This window comes from Cinclus cinclus, chromosome Z (genome assembly GCF_963662255.1).
Source record: "Cinclus cinclus chromosome Z, bCinCin1.1, whole genome shotgun sequence".
NCBI lineage: Eukaryota > Metazoa > Chordata > Aves > Passeriformes > Cinclidae > Cinclus > Cinclus cinclus.
Genome location: NC_085084.1, coordinates 68,304,835 through 68,322,553, shown reverse-complemented (window position 1 = coordinate 68,322,553; position 17,719 = coordinate 68,304,835). Strand labels below are relative to the sequence as shown.

The window sequence follows — 17,719 nt, the reverse complement described above, 5'->3', positions numbered from 1 at the left end:
GCAAACTGGGTCTCAGTTACCCTTCCATCCATGGTCTGCAGGCACAGGGCAACCTAGATCTCAGTTATCCACTTCTAGCCCTGGACTATTTATGTAATGGAGTGCCGTTTTAAACAGCTGAATGCAGGAAAATCAAAACAGTCCTGCATTCCAACCACCCATTCACAGTGTCCTATAGGATGTAGAAATACCTGGAGAAACCAAGTCTCCTCTGATTAAGCACTGGGAAAGATGCCAGTGGGAAACAAGAGCTTCAAGAAGCCCAGGATACAGAAGCTAAACAGAAGAGGTGGGAATTCTACAACGTGAATGGCAGAAGGAACTGCTCTCCAAGGTGAGGACAGAACACACTGCCTTCAAAAGAAAGAAAGAACACACTGCAGACCACAGCTGAGATTATGGTGACAAAGATCCAGAGATTCTGAACGGTCTTGTGTCTGACAACTGCTTTGAGAAAAGTAACACAAAGGTGTTAGCAGAAGTCTTTTTTAAATAAATAAAGCAAAGGAGAAAGTTCAGCCACCCAGAAGAGTACAGGCACAAAAGTTTCTCATGTATACTAGAGAAGCAAAAAGCCAGCATAGCATGTTTTTTGTTTACTTTTTATTTTAAGGTAACTGTGCTTATCCGTACACCACAGTGTGACCTCCTTGATCGGCTTTGCAGAAAACTGTTGCTCACACAGAAGATCATGCAATTTCCCAGTAATTACAACATATCCCCTTAATTTATTTCAGTTATTTATTTAAAAGATTACAAAGCAGAGCATGCTAGAGAAACACAAAGAATAACTCTGAATTTCAACACTACCACCTATAAATGGAAAAAACCCTCTTATTCATCACAGCTGAATAAGGGAGAACTCCTCAAACACAATTCACACTTGACCTAGGATTCACCATTTAAGACCAACAACTCATTTGTGAAATTCAAACCCAAAAGAAAGAGGATCTTGCTAGTTACTGAATTACTGAGACATTTTTCCAATTTGTGTTTCCAAAGGATACAAATAAAATATCTCAACCAAAACCTAAGAAATTAGTTTAGGGTACAGATTTAGTTTGCATCTTCAATGTATATAATTTGCAGGTTTTGATTTCAGTGTGGGAATACCGAAGGCAAAGTTGAGGTCTTAACATATAAAATCAAAACATGTTCAAATGCTTCCTTGCCCAAATGGTGGTGCAAAAAAACCCTGGAAATCACTTCCTGTTTCCTATGAAATCAGAACTACCACGAGGTTATCATAATGCACAGAAGAGTAACAGATATATGATCCCTGTTCTTCAGTGCTGTTAGCAAGCAGCCTTGCTCTTCCGAGCTAAGTGTAACCTAACATGCACAAGCTGGACAGCAATACCAGTTCCACAGTCATAGTCTAACTGGATAGGTTCCCTGTGTCTTGCATTTTTATGCAGTTTCCTCAGTGCTCTTTCTGTTTGTGATTAATCTCTGCTGTATAAAACCTTTATTTTGCAGATTAAACAGAAGTTGTCTTCTTATACTGTGCTTCTGTATGTAAAGACAGTTCCTATTTGACTGGAACAGTCTAACAGCAAACCCTCCCCTCCAGTATATTCCTTATTCTTGAAAGCTTAGCTGGCACTCTAAAATTGCCCTTCATAACTAGAAATAGTGCAAGACCATCTGATTCATTAAGCTACTCAGTTAAGGATTATTCAGTATTAAAGAAACAAAGGCTCACACAGACATCCAGTCATTGTGAGCAAGTAGGGTAGGAGAGAGCTGGCACTGGAAGTTTCCACTAGGAGCTTCTCTGGTATTTCCTTGAAGAGAGTCAATATGAATTTTGATCAGTAAGGGGGAAAAAAAACACATGATCATCTCCTGAAGGGGGCTTGCAGAACTATGCAAAACTTAACATACAAAAAAGGGACAGCAAAATACAGTACAGTTGCAGGAGTTGCAAGGATCAGGGTAAACAAGGAAAAACAACTGTGAGAAGAGGCACATCCTCTGTTTGGGAGGAGCTGCTGGTCAGTACATATCTCGCTGAGCACATGCCCACAGCAGTCCATACTATCATCTTAGAGATGCTTACAGAGCATCTTCTCAATGTATATCATATAGAAAAATCAAGACTTCTCTAAGATGTAATGGTTTAATACTGTAATTTAATAGTTCAAAAAAAAATCATCATTTAGGAAACCCATAGAAGAAACATTTGTGCACAGTTTGCACACATGGTATTCTACTCAACAGATTCAGGACCAAATCTTCAATCATCAGTACACACTGATGGTCTGATTAGTACATTAAGCTAAAAAAGAGGAATTGTTCACAGTCATTTCTATTTTGTAAAGTAACTGCTTGCAGTTATCATTCATACAGTCAAGACAAATGGCACCAAATATACTGTAAAGGCTAAGCCATATTCAGTGTTCATCTTTCAACTGATAAAGAAAAAGGCTGATTCTATGCAAAATCATGCAGTCTATCCCCATCATGGCTGGTATCAACCACACTAAGAATTCAAATACTTCCTATTAATGTTGGAGTGCATATTTCTTCTGCAATTACTGAAGCTTTGATTTGTTAATGATTTCTGATTTCAGTTACCATTTTCTGTTTTTATCAGCTCTTTGATGATGCATAAGACCTTGTCATCTAGAAAAGAAAAAAAAAAAAAACACAGCATGTAAAAAAGAGCAAGCTCAAAAATTGATTCCCAAAATGCCAAAAATCTAAGTCTAGTTCTCAGCAAATAAAAATTTTAATGTTTTAGGCTACACCAGAATCTAAAGCAAAACAAATGATTATCATTTGGCAAGCAAAAGGACAAGTAGTATGTACATAGTACATCATCATAAAATCATTCAGTGACCTGCCAATGACCATTTCAGTATTCCAAAAGAGATTGGGAAAGCAGTGGGTTAACTATATAGATAGATATATAGATCGATCAGCTAACAGGAGCTCCTTTTCTTCCCCACCTACAATACGCTCCTGAACATCCAGTGTCCAAATTTTAAATTGTGCTCCATTATTCCCTACTTTTGGGAACCAACACGCTGTTGGTTAACCTAGATTTTGAGAACTTGTATAACATTTATAAGTCATCCATGCCTAGGATTCTCCACACAATCTCAACTCTGTTTTGAGATGCACATCTCACCATTACTACCACTACCCTGAATATTCTTATCAGGGATATCTTTAAAATGGCAGCTGTACAGATCTTTATACAGCTGGGGTGAGCCACACAATACATGCAGGGTTAGCAATGACTTTCTGGATGCCTCTTAACGGAACTTTCGTGTCACACATGTTACTGTATGAGGATGCAATGTACTAATGATTCATCAGATTTGCTACAAGGTCCACTTAACAAACAGTAATGCCAGCAGTAAGTTACCTTCAAGTGACATTTTGGGATTTTCAAGCTTCTTCTTCAAAACAGACTCAATGAGAACTCTCAGCTGTTTGAAAATTACTGCTATCTTAACAGGAGCCTATAAAGAAAAGACAAACATTTGCATTATCAGACATTTAATACCAAAAATATAGAACAAAATACTACACTACATATAAACAGAAGTTTATAAAAAGATTCCTGCAAACATGATGCACATACGTAAATTTTAATGGTAATGATAATCATGATGGATAGTGTACTCATGAAATGACTGGGCTTACATTATGCTTTAGCTTTAAGCACCAGTTGTTTGTAGCATCAAAGCCCAAAGAACAGCATCTCAGAAGGGTAGCTTAGAATGTGTACCCACACAACCACCATAAGAAGAAATTATTACTTTACCAGTAAGCTGTCCAAGTAATTGCCTTTTCCCTCCCAAGGTAACAAATTCAAATTACATTTATACCTGAAATAAAACAGCTATGCATTTGTCTCTTGGGAGGTCCTCCAGGCCTTCTGACAAAGCAATCACAAGATTTTCCTAAATCTCACTAGGAATTTGGATGTCTAAACTGAACCCTCTCCCAAAAATATTTCATTTTATCTTTTCCTGCCTTAATACCTTCAATCTTTATTTAATGTATATGCTGCCTTTAGTACAACAAGTAGTGCTACAGCAGAAGCACAAAATGCAATATATTTTTCTTAGTATCTCAGTAGAAAAGTAGAAATTCTGAAACACTATGTAAGATGTGATTATAGCCCAGCAACAGCACAACTACAGCCATCCAGGGATCAGGAAAAAAAAAATCTCTAACAAACCCACAAGGGATCTGCTTTTTAAAGTTCTCTGTTCATGATAAACACTGAATTCAAATAAATGATTGCTTACTAGTATCAGCAGACTGAAAAAACTTGTTTTGTTGCTTAGTTTTTGTTTTTGTTGCTTAGTTGTCTTTGAGAGTAGCACAAGGCCCAGAGCACAGAAGCACCACAGAAAATTCTAACTACAAAGCTGCCTGGATAGCAAAACCTATTACTTGCCATTTACCAGGATTTACAGAGGATCTTTTAATGACAGCTATTTTGTCTGCAAAAATATGCTAGTAAAGTACTCTCAGTTTTCTAATTTTCAAAAAAGACTTGTGTATGCAGAAAGGAAAAAAACCTAATCAAGAGAAACCAAACACCCCAAACCGAAGTAAGCAACTAGTTTACAATTTAGTTCTTCTTTTTCAAACAATTCTGCCTGCACCATAGAACAGTATACAGTAGTGTGCAAAAGATAAATATGTAGTTACAAGATAATAAAATTGTAGGAAAGAGTAATATAAAAACAGTACACTCCTCTGCTTTCAGTACAAGCTCTATAAAAAAAGGTTTAGTCTGCATTCATTGTCAATATCTTTTCTGAAAGAACACTTTCTTCTTGAAGAGAGAAGGAACTGATTTGTTGCAAGCCATATATAACAAGACTATTATTATGACTTATTAGGAATTCATTATGCATACATAAAATTTCCCATAATTCTCTTTAATTCTCTTCCCCTTTCTTCCCCCTTGTCTTCATCTCCCATATACAGTGGTCTGAATCAAGCTGATATATCAACTATGTAATATGAAAGCTCAAAGAATCACAAAACGTAGTTATAACTCCAATTCACCTGAAAATGGATCCAACCATCAACTGTCAGGAGATGCTCGCGATGCTGGACTTCTATATCCCCACCAAAAAGCAAAATGGGAAAGGGGGATATTAAAGTAGTTTCTCTCAAATACACCTTGGCGTACCTCACCTGCATATAAAGAAACACTAACAATTAAAAACACAAAATATCTATAAACCACAAAATAACATAATGTCTACAACAGTAAATTTGATTGCTACTTCTACAAGCAAAAAATACACTTTTTTCCCCTTTTCACGATGCAACCAAAACAAGTTATTGCACACAATCAATAGCTATTTGTCTGCCTCACACCACATAAAGTAAGTGACCTCTAAGTAAGTGACCAGCATATATGCTGGAAGTTAGCTAAAGCCACAGTTGTCTTCTTAAAGCTTAACTAGAGAGATAATGTTAACCTAGTGGTGTGCATAGAAGCAACACTAAAAGTAACAACACTATTGAAGCAAAAGGCAGGCAAAGCTCTTTCGTCATATATTGTACTTGGGAGCGACTGTTCTATTAGTTTAACTACATCAACATATGCAAATGCATAAGCATGGTACACACAGACATATACTGCATGAACTATGGGACTCAGCATGTGAGGCTCCTGGCTTTGGAACATCTCAAATAAGGACAGAATGGGATGGAATGAGTTGTAATGGGAAGAATGGATATAAAAAGAGCATATCTTCATATAAAAGTGCAGGCTTTGTTTGCCCCACTGTTCACAGAATAACTTACCTTAGCTGTTGTCTTGCCATCACACTATGATGCTCTTGGGGGGGGTCAGGCAATATTTTCAACTCTCAAAAAATACTAACACTTTATATGCATTCAAAAGTCTAATACTTCCTGCTTCTTTACACTAAATTTGGCCATTAAGCAACTGCTGTCAAATTTATGTTGCACCAGAAGTATAACCAAATACAAACACCTGAATTTAGCAAAGAGCTGGTAAGATTCTCAGTTGAAGGGGAAATAAGCGAAAAAATGCAATTTAGTTGAGGAGTTTTAGCAGTCCATTACAAAACAGGCTATTTTATTTTATTACTGGCACATGTCAGTACCAAGTTTCAAAACCTTAGAACACTAACAAAGTAGACTTTGAAAAGTTACTACTACACATTACTGTGTAAAGTGCTATTAAAATCAACACCACCATATTCAAAAAATCAATGATACAATTAAGTTACATGATACACAGAAAATGCCTTCCCAGTTTCACCATGAAAAGATCTGTCCATGATCTTCAGCTTCACCTTCTTTTTCTTCAGCACTCAATTTACTCACTTTTATGGACTTTAGGATCAAACAACTAGGTATTAAATAGCACACCTAGTTTTTAATATGCTACAGGCAGAACTCCATCTTTGCACAAACTACTAGCTACATTCACTATCTTCAACTTACCTTCTCCTGGTAAAGCAGCCATCCGTAAGTCTGCAAGTCTCGATTCACAGAAGAGGGATGAACTTGCGCTTTACCCTGAGCAGTTTCTACCATGCAAGCCAGCTTCTCTGTAATATCCACAGACTTTGTATATAGTATTTTTCCTACGTTGTCATACAGTCCTGCAGTCAACACAGCTTTAAGAAGAGCTATTTCGCTGAGAGACAGAGATTGTGTGGCTCCATTTCCATCCCATCCACACTGTGTTGAAGGAACTGGGAACCCTGCTGCTCTGACCACCCTTATGAGTTCTTGCTTCACATCCTGAAATTAGAATGGTATTAATAAAGTTTTGGATTTAAGAACTTACATACTCCACCTCAGCAGCAGGAAATGACACTTCATCCGAATTATTCATGCTTTCCAGGGAAAAGTCCCTTACTAGAACAACAACTTTTATTTTCTGCAGCCACAATGGAAACTATACTGTTTCCTATGAGAAACATTACTTATAACCTGATATCTGGAATACAGGATTAGACATATGGAAATATATACAGGTCCAGTTCTCCTTGGAAAGATCAATTAAAACATTTTCTCACTAAAAATAAGAGGCCATTCACATAAGTCTGTGGCTCATCTTTCAAACCAACTGTTAATAGATATGTTATTTGATATCAAGAATAATATAATATAAATACTTTAGTTCATGGTTCTGTGATGAAAGTAAGGCCTAGCTTCTCCAATGGCAGTGACTGCAAAGCTCTTTACTAGAGTGTGCATATCAAAACTCAAATACAGACACAGCTACCTTGCATTTCATCCGTCCCTAAAATTCCATTTGCTTTTATCTTGTCTAAATAGTAACTGTGATATATTATCTCTTTTAAAGGGAAAGACATTTTCAGAGGGAAATTTTAACAAATAAACTTATGAGTGCATAGCATAATGATATGTTTTACCTCCAGAGTTAACAGTGAGGTCTTATTAAGGAAATTCCTTCTGCAATAAGTCATTTCAGCACGATATCCCCCTTCCTGTCGAGCCCTTTTCCACCTAAGGAAAAAATAGTGTCCTATTACAGCAAGAAGAAACCCATCAAGTCTATAATAACAGAAGAGGCACTGAGTTAAAAAGGAATAATGTGTTCTGGTAAGCATTCTCCACTCTAAAATAAGTTGTATTAATGAAGATGAATGCTGCTGGTCTAAGGACACTCCAGAGAACATGCCTATAACATAGATTTGACAGATATTAATAAAAATACAAGGTGATTTACTCTCAAACCCCACACATTTCTCCCTGTCTTGACAGTCAAAATAAAATTCAGACTTAGTGGTAATACCCTAAAAAAGAAAAAGTCTGTATGCCATTTTATACATTCATGCTTTATCAAATACAAAGTAATCTGGTCAAAATACCACAATCAGCGAACAAAATACTTTAAACTCTAGGATAAACTGACACAGTAAACATCTGTATGTGTGCAAGCATAGTTAAAAGATGTTGGAAAAACAGAACACTAAGCAAGCCATTCATTTGTGTTACAGTACTTGGCAATCTATTGTTAATGTGAACAGAAAAAAACTTGAAATGAAAGCAGTTCAAAAGATAGTAAGGATTATTTACATAAGTGCATTACTTGTTATCTGCTAATAGTTACAAGCATAGGAGAATCATCACTTACCCCAGATAAGCATTGTAAATTGTTATATGGTCTGAAACTGCCATAGCTAGAGATGATTTTGCAAGATCTGCTTCATCTTTTCGACCAATAGGTGTAGTAAACGGAGATTTTTCTGTCATAACAGCAGCCAAAGTTGCCTGCAATTATGAAGTACACATCACTTAGAAGTATTTTGTTACAAGCTTACAGGTTTATAAAACAAATAGCCTTTAATTTTCTTGTATCATTATCTTGTAACCCAAGCCTGTAATTCTAAGGGACCTTAAAGATCATCTAGTTTCAAGCCTCTGCTATAGGCATGGACACCTTCCACTAAACTAGGTTTCTCAAAGCCCCACCCAACCTGGCCTTGAACACTTCCAGCAATGGGACATCCACAACTTCCTCTTTCAGTTCAAACCCATTCCTTCTTGTCCTGTTTACCATATGCCCCTTTAAGAAGCTCCTCTTCAATGCCCTTCAGATACTGAAAAGCTGCAATTATGTCATGCTGGAATATGCATTCTCTCCATGCTGAACAACCCCAATTCTCTCACTCTCCTCAAAGGAAAGGTACTCTAAGTCCTCTCTGATCATCTTTGTGATAAACTCTGGATTCACTACAGCAAGTCCACATTGTTCCTGTGCTGGGGCTACCAGTGATGGATCCAGTATTCCAGGTGGGGTCTCATGAAGGCAGAGCAGAGGGGCAGAATCCCCTCCCTGCCCTGCTGCCCACACTGCTCTGGATGCAGCCCAGGACACGTTTGGCTCTCTGGGCTGTGAATGTCATGGCTGCGGCATGTCCAGCCTCTCACCCACAGCATCCCCAAGTCCTTCTGGGCAGGGCTGCTCTGATCTGTCCATCCCCCATCCTATGCTGATACCTGGGGCTGTCCTGGCCCTGGTGTAGCACCAGCACTTGGCCTTGTGAGCTCCACATCTGCCCACTTCTCCAGGTCCCTCTGGATGGCATCCCATCCTTCAGATGTGTCAACAGCACCACTCAGCTTGGGGTCATCTGCAAATCTGCTGAGGGTGCACTGAATCTCTCCATCTATATCACTGATGAAGATATTAAATAACTCTGGTCCCAGTATAGACCTCTGAGGGCACCACTTGTTACTGATGCTCATAGGGACTCTTAACCACCACCCCTCTGAATGGTACAACCACTTTCTTAACCATCTAATAGTTCACCCCCTGAATCCATTTCTTTCCAAATTTAGGTGGGGAACCATGGTAAAAGCTTTGCAGAAGTTCAGATAAATGAGTATGTAGCCTTTCCCTAATCCACTGATGTGGTTTCTCCACCACAGAAAGCATTTGGGTTGGTAAAGCAGGAATTGACCTTTGTTAAGCTCATGCTGGTGTCTTGAATCACCTCCCTGTCCTCCAAGTGTTCCAGCATATTTCTAGGAGGATCTGTTCCATGATCTTCCCAGGTACTGAACTGAAGCTGGCAGGTTAGTAATTCCCAAGGCCCCTCTTTTCTACTTTCTTAAAAAAAAAGATGGGTACAATGCTTCTCCTTTTCCAGTCATCTGAGACTTCACCTGACTGCCACAAAAGAGGTTACCATTGATGACTGAGGCAAAAACATGGAGTACCTCAGCCTTCTCCTCATCCGTTTTTATCAGTTCATCAGCTGGGGTACACTTTCTTCAACCTCCCTTTTCTGGCTGACACAGCTGTATAACCCCTTCTTATTCGTCTTCATGTTCCTTGCCATATTCAGCTCCATCTTCGCCATGGCCTTCCTCATCCCATCCCTATGCAACTGCACTGCATTCCTACAGTCTTTCCAGGACACTTGTCCTTGCTTCCACACTGATTGTGCATTTGCTTGTTGCCCTTGAGCTGAATCAGCAGGTCACCACTCACACCCACCGATTTTGCCTTCCCTGCCTGATTTCTTGCACCTGAGAATCACTAGCTCTCGCACTAGAGAATCACTCTAAGAAGAGTAGGTAACACCTAATTATAGTTAATCTTCTACTAAGTCTCAAGGAAATCTCAGTACCATAAGAATTTCCTGTATAGAATTCAGCACTAGCTTATATTAAAGCCACTGCTTACAAAGTGCCTTATACACAAGCATAAAAAAAATCTCAAAACTCACATGAAATGTTTTGCCAAATGACAGTGTAAGGAAGGTCAGATTAATCAACTGCTTTAGATTATACCACATTAACAGGAGATAAAGAAATAAATTTTTCACTTTCCAGGAACTAACATACTCATATTTTCTTCTAATTTGCAGTGAATTGAATAGATTAGGTGAAAACTGTAAACTATGCCACAGTCTTAATAAATTACCTGCCAATTAATTTGAAATAAGTTTGATTATGTTCTTGGCCATAAACTGTGGGGTAATCCAGACTGTCTAACCCACATGTAAGAAGACATTTTCTTTAAATATCAAGATTCCCTGGGACCACCATGGACAGACCTGGAGATCTAACTTGATCATTCAGTGTGGGGAGTACCTAGGAGTTTAGAATCATAGAACCACTTTAAGTTGGAAAAGACCTTTAAGAACATTGAGTCCAGCCATAAATACTAGTATTATTCCCCTCCAAGATGTCTGGGTGCCCTCACCCTAAAGTAAACATTTTAACTTGCATCACCCTTTCAAAATACCATACTACAAGAAATTAGATTAATTGCAAAGGATTAACAACTCCTATACTTTTTAAAATATTATTTTATTTTTTTACTCACCACAGGATCCAAGCAGCCAAATATAGCACCAAATATAAGCATTTTGCCAATCTTGACATTAACAGGAAGGGCTGCAAGGTGCTGGCCCAATGGAGTCAGCTTGGGCTCATTTAACTGACAAGCGCCAATCTTCCTCAACAGATTCATTGCATTACCAATTACTTGCTGCTGTGGTGGATCTAATGCTTTGGAAAGAAAATCTTCAGGAGAGCCAAGACTGCATTTCTGTGAGGTAAAGGGATATATAGTTCAATATAAAAATTATAATAAAGAAGTTCTCTAAGAGCTACATAGAAAACTGGAAATCTGATCTTGCACCAAAAATACAAATTCCCTCCCCACCAAACAAGCATGTTTCTTCCCAGAACGATGACATGCCCCACATTAGGTTAACAAAACTTCACTGTTTAGAAGGGCTTCAAATGGCATGACCACTGTTCAGAGAAGTGTATTAGCAGGGATCACTGATGAGCAGGGGCCTCTCAATCCTGATGGGACTGAATGGGATGCCATTCAACCCAGCACTAATTTGCCAGGTTGCTAGCTTTCCTGTGCACATCCTACTCACTTAAGACATGGTGAGAGGTAATGGGATTGCTCCCTTGAACAGAAATCAATTAGAAGGCTACTTAACAGAGTTTAAAATTGTCACTCTGAGGCAAACTGGAATCATGTAGTGCACTATTCTCACTGAACAGCATGCTCCTATTTTACAGCAATCAAGCATTGAGTTACCCTCTGGCCTGTGTGAAAAGCCCTACTAAGTAATTGCATTGGAACAGTTCTGTTGTAACAGACCTTTTTAGCTCTAGGATCAGTAATTCCAAAACAGGCAACACTATGAAGGTGTAACTCCTCCAAAGGCATGCATAGTATTTCTAGCTAACAAGGTAGATTGGACTTGTGTGGCCAGGTTGAGGTATTAGGAGCTGCATGGGTGAGTTTGGTGAGAAGCTGAGAGCAGCTTCCCCTACATCCAGCCAATGCCAGGTAGCTCCAGGACAGACCTGCTGCTGGCCAAGGCTGAGCCAATCAGCAATGGTGGTCATGTCTCCTGGGGAAGTTATTGCACAGAAATAAATTGCAGCCAGAGAACAGTAGGTGAGAACAACACTGAAGACACCAAAATCAGTGAAGAAAGTAGAGGAGGAGGTTGCCCAGGTGCTGTAGTCCATGGTGAGGAAGGCTGCCCCTGTGCAGCTCACATGGAGGGGGAGTGGCTCAGTGTGGTGGAGCCCACACTCAAGCAGGTGGATGCCTGAAGGAGGCTGTGACCCTGTGGACAGCTCACACTGGAGCAGACTCCTGGCAAGACCTGTGGCACCAGGATGAGAGGACCCATACTGCAGCAGGTTTGCTGGCAGAACTTAGTATCCTAAGGGGGACCCATGATGGAGCAGTTAATGAAAAACTGCAACCTGTGGGAAGGATTCACACTGCAGAAGCTTGCAAAGGACTGTCTTTGGTGGAAGGGACCCCAAGCTGGAGCAGGGAAAGGAGTCCTCCCTTCCTCTGAGGAGGAAGCAGCAGCAGAAACAATGTGTGATAAACTGACCAAATCTGCTACTCTCCATCTCCCTATACTGATGGAAAATAGGAAGTAGGGAATTAGGAAATAAAAGTTAAACCGGGAAAGAGGAGGGGGTGGTTTCTACTTCTCATTAACCTACTCTAACTTAACTGGTTATAAATTCAACTGATTTCCACAAATCAAGTCTGTTTTGCTTGGGACAGTAATTGGTGAGTCACCTCTCTGTATCCTTACCTCTAGCTATGAGCCTTTCATTCTATTTTCTCTCCCATCCACCTGAGCAGGAGAGTAACAGAGGAGCTTTGGGGCCACCCAGCGTCCAGCCATGTTCAACCCACCACACAAGGTTAGCAATTCTAAAACCAAAAACCATACCATAATATGAAGGCATAATTCCTCCAAAGGCACACGCAATATTTCTGGAACAGAATACTCAGTGAAACTTTCAAACCTGCAACATCATAAAAACACAAAAATATATATATTCAACTAAGTCTTTGATTTAAAATCTGTTTTTTACATGGTCATTTTTTTGCAGTTTTTCTCTTGAGGAGCAAGGAAAGGAGTAGCATGGATGAGCCACTCATACTTTGAATTAAGGCGTGTTGTGGCGTGGAAAACAAATTTTAGTTAGAGAAAGGCAGAAAAGCCCAATTTTTAAAGCAAGTCTGTAACATACTTTCAAACTGAAAAGTCTTTTATGGGTCTAAAAGGTCCCATTGGTTCATTGGTACACTTCACTGATTATAACAAAAGACTTTAACCTTAATCGTTTCTCAGCTTAAAGTTGCTTCAGGCTTTCACAGAAGCAGGAAAAAGGTTATTCCACTGCTGCAACAGAAACTAATTCTGCCGTACCCCATTTCTTACCCATATTGATTACCTCCTCAGAAACCAAGAGATTGTCTGATAAAAAATTCAAAGTTTGTGAGGTAAGGTTTATGCGCTTTTGATGTAAGCCAAGCAGGTGTTATAAAAAAATTATGTTCTACAATTCCTTGTGCTGCACTTTTCCTTTAATTACGAATATCTCTTTAAAAACACATTACAGAAATATTAAGAATAAAATTAACTTTTAAAAAGTGTGAAAGACTACTCTAACACTTTCCACATATGATATTCAAATTATTGTTTTGGTTGGTTTTTTTTCCAGTTTTATTTTCCTGGTTTGCAGTAAATAAAGTGAATTTCAACAAGAATTCTTGGTTTTGCACACAAAAAACCAGAAAGTGTCTATATGATTTACAGAATTCTGCTAAGTTTACAATACCTGTCTCTCGTGTACATTCGGAAGCAGAACCCATCCCTGACACGCCCAGCTCTTCCTTGTCGCTGCAGAGCACTAGCTTTACTAACAAAGGTCTCTTCCAGGGAACTCATCTGACTACTTTCATGATACCTTGAAAATTATAAAGCAGATTCTGATTTAAGAGTTCAAATTTTCAAGTATATATTACCTAAACATCAGCTTATTGACAATGTATCTAATGAGCAATTATTTGAAAATACATTTATTTTTGAAAACCAAGCATATCTGGGATGAACTGTGCATTATAAAACCTTGAATACAACTCACCAGTGAAAATGTAAGAATGGGAAAATGAAAGCTTTACTATTTCATCTCTCTTGAAACTCAGAATTGCTCTAACACATTGTGTAGGGATTTTCACATTTAAAGTGAACAAAAAAACCTTTCAGAAACTGAGATAGCATAAAAAATACTTCCTTCATTTTTATCACATTAGTTAATCATAATTATATGTACATTACATCCATTATCTATGAACTTCCTTTGTTCTTCTCACCACTTGAAACTCCAAAGATACATCCCAAACCTGCACCCAGAACTGCAAGCTTTTAAATGCAGCACATTTCTGCACTAGGAACTTTAGTTTAATAAGGATACTACACAATTCCTGCAGCTCTATCCTCCAAATATTACAGTAATCACCATACGTTTGATGAAAATCAAACTCTTACCTATTTTCTTTTGTTCTCCCAGTATCAATTACAAAGACAACATCTGGTATTGTGATACCCGTCTCTGCTATATTGGTTGCCAAAACAATCTGGAAAGAGTAACATAACATAAATAGAAGAACTGGAATGTCTAAACAGGTTTCAACCTTTAAATCAGTATGATGGAGTAAGTCTGATTAAAATGTTTTTCTCCCAGAAATGTTTCCTTAAACAATCTGATAAATAATTAAAAGCTACATGACTTGGAAAATGGCCTAGTTTTCCCCAAGAAGAAAAATTAAAAGTTAAGAAATAACCTCACGTTCACATTTTGTTTTATAATCCATCAAAATTACTGGCTAGTATCTGCCAAAATTGATCAACATTTAATTAAATAGTTTGGCAATAAATAAAACTGTATTTTTCCAAGATAAAATCCATAGTTACTGGTTAACAACAATAAAATACAGATAAGTAATAATTAAGGAAGTTCACAGAAAAAATTTAGGTTTAAGAATTTGTCCAATAATGTCAATATTTTCACAACCTATTAGCTTCTATCCATTACAGACCACCAAATTAGAATTGTTTCTTTGCAGAGAGGAAATTCTAGGAATACCTAGTTGTTGTGTAATTCTATATGACAACAATTCAGAGTTGCACCCACAGAAAATTTCTCTTTTTGATTGTGAACTTTGTAAATATTACCTTTCTAATACCAAGAGGAGGTATTGTAAATGCAGCTGCTTGATCTTGAGTTGAAAGAACAGAATGCAAAGCTATCAATCTGTGCCTAGAAAAATAAATTATTAAAATAAATATATGCTAATCAAATAAGATAGAGTAAAAAAAAATAAGACCAGCGTAATGACAACATTTGGAGAAAGCAATTAGAATAGACAATTGAAAGAAGAGAACTTTGTATGATCAGGTATGGAAACCTGCTTCATTGTTTCATTACAATTTCTAGAAAACATAACCCCATTAGTTCATAGGGATGTTCTCCCATTCGGTAAAAATGCAGGAAGAAGAATAACACTGCAAAACTGCTGGTTACTTAACAGCAACAGCTGAGCAATAAAGGGAGCTAGGTGTCTGTAAACCCAAGTTTTTAAAATTGTGTTTCCAAGATAAGGACCATTATAAATTCATGCAACTTTGAGCAATAAAGGCCTTCAAAAATGCAAGAGATACAGAGATTGGTCCTTTACTTCTCTTCCAACTCAGTCCATCAACAAATATTTAGCATTTGACTACAATTGTTCCTTTTATGCAGTTGTGTTGCTAACTTTTAGTTACCCAAAATATAAATTCTGAAATTATCTGTCACTACAACCCTAGGACATTTCTCTTGGTAGATCCAGATGCTCTGGAGCTCTTCTCAGGAAGTAGTCACTTCCATGTAAACAGTAAGCCACAGAAATCTGTATCCCAGGTATGGCAGCTTCCATACCCTAAGAAGTGGAAAAGAAGTAGTCAAGTGCTTTTGATTAGGTAAACTTGTTAAAGAATAAAATAGAAAGTAACAAAACAAAATTTATCTTACCATTCCTAAGTATCTGTCATTTTTGCTTGTATAACTTCTTGATTATAGCAGTAGAAGTACATTTGTATTGTAGCAGAAGTACATTTGCATTGCAGTAAAAGTACATTTGTAGCACAATTAGCTCAGAGGCATAACTCTCACTTGCCTTTTACAAGAATAGCGAACCTTAATGAATATGTTCATTGGGTTGTAACTTAGACTATTAACTTCATAAAAAAATACCTGCATTACCTGTCATGCAAGTTAAATCTTCTGTCAGTTGAAATGAGATCATACAGCTGTTGGATATGAGCAAGGCCTGGTAAAAAGATCAGCACAGCACCTTCAATATTCTTGAACTGGGGACTTCTATCTGCAAAATTGCAGCACAAGCATTGTTAACACATGCACTGTGAACAGTTTTACATAACAGCAACAAATGCTAGGCCTTGTGGTTAATGCTTTTTAGGGTCTTTCTTATAAGATTTTAGTCAAACACTTCATTATCAGTAGAAAGCAGTGGAAAATGGGTCCAAAGGACAACCCCAAGTACATAAAGAAGTGGACTAGAAGTACCTAAGTAGGCAAGCAACTCCAAAATAAGTTCAAGGTTGATCTTGTAAGGGTTCATATATAAGATAGCCTGCTGTGTACGATTGCTATACTTCGCATAATAAGGAGCCAAATCAATACCAGGCCCAGACTGGATTGGGACACACTCCTAAAAAACAAGAGTAAGCAGAAAAAAAAAAAAAAAAAATCACATTCTTAGTCTTTTAGAAGAATGTAAGAGAGCAGAAGGTGAATTTGCCATTCACCTGAAACAGACACTGTCATAAGAGAAGTTTAACTAACTTCCCACCAAAACCTGTGTGAGTTAGATTAAATCGCAACCATCTACACAATGTGTATAGGTATCTACAACCATTAAATAACATTGCAGATTTTTAAAAAAGGTAAAAATTAAAGTCTGTCCAAGATGTAAACAGGCCCCAGGTCCGTATCTGCCATTCAACTGGTATCAGCTCAAACTGGGATAAGAAGATGTATAATTTTCTTTCAAAACTCCTACTCTGTGGTATAAAAAACTAGTTTCACCTTTTCCCTCTACCTCACCTCACCCTTCTCAACTAATGGTTGCAATGAAAATTAAAAATTAACTAGGTGGCAACTCCTGTAGTGTTTTGGAACAGGAAAAAAGCAGAGATAGCAGGAGAGATATACATTTGAATTTATTCTAGACATCTCACATACATAGCATAGTTTCTAAATTAAGTGGGACAATTGTAAACTATTTCACCATTACTCAACACTCTTGAGGAAGCTTGACACCACATATCCTTCTGTACTGAAGGAAAACAATCAGCAGAGCACATCAGATTATTTTTCAACATGTGTTCGGACACAGCAAGCTAAGTTTTCAGAAGTTTTGCAAAGCAAGTTGGAGCAGAGAGTTGTCTTCCCAAAATACATAATCTAGATGAACAGCCTAAGATGCCAAAGTTAGATGGCACTGACAGAATTTCCCCTTCAAGGGTTTTGATCTAAACCACATAGAGCTGTCACTGCAGAGTGCCTGAGGATTAACCATAATCTGTTAAACTAAAGATGTCTACACAACAACCTCATGGAAATGATCTCATTAGCAGGCCAAGCTGGAGGCTAGTTTCAGCACCCAGTTTCAGCTAAGAAGGAGCCTTGTCTCTTCTGTTGTTAGGGTCATTATGTAGGAGAATTATTTGGGGGAAAAAAAAAAAACAGTTTCCCTGCTGCTGCTTACTGATCCAGAGCTGGTAATCTACAAGACACTTAAATGTCAAATACAGCAAAATCAAGACAGCTACACAGGAGTTAGAGCAACAATCAAAAGGGTGCA

General features: G+C 38.0%; 1 protein-coding gene across 3 annotated transcripts in view; it reads right to left on the bottom strand.

The window, feature by feature from the left end:
- Positions 1-595: 595 nt before the first annotated feature.
- DHX29 (DExH-box helicase 29) overlaps positions 596-17,719 on the bottom strand; it is a 29,763-nt gene continuing 12,639 nt past the window's right edge. For all 3 annotated transcript variants that reach the window (XM_062512598.1, XM_062512599.1, XM_062512600.1), the window contains 13 exons: positions 16,420-16,564; positions 16,096-16,216; positions 15,027-15,111; positions 14,340-14,428; positions 13,630-13,758; positions 12,735-12,810; positions 10,829-11,053; positions 8,126-8,262; positions 7,401-7,494; positions 6,460-6,762; positions 5,041-5,172; positions 3,377-3,473; positions 596-2,628 (listed from right to left, as the gene is read on the bottom strand). In XM_062512598.1, the coding sequence (XP_062368582.1) occupies positions 2,573-2,628; positions 3,377-3,473; positions 5,041-5,172; positions 6,460-6,762; positions 7,401-7,494; positions 8,126-8,262; positions 10,829-11,053; positions 12,735-12,810; positions 13,630-13,758; positions 14,340-14,428; positions 15,027-15,111; positions 16,096-16,216; positions 16,420-16,564 (1,689 nt within the window). In that variant the 3' untranslated portion in view covers positions 596-2,572. The remainder of the gene's footprint in view (positions 2,629-3,376; positions 3,474-5,040; positions 5,173-6,459; positions 6,763-7,400; positions 7,495-8,125; positions 8,263-10,828; positions 11,054-12,734; positions 12,811-13,629; positions 13,759-14,339; positions 14,429-15,026; positions 15,112-16,095; positions 16,217-16,419; positions 16,565-17,719) is intronic.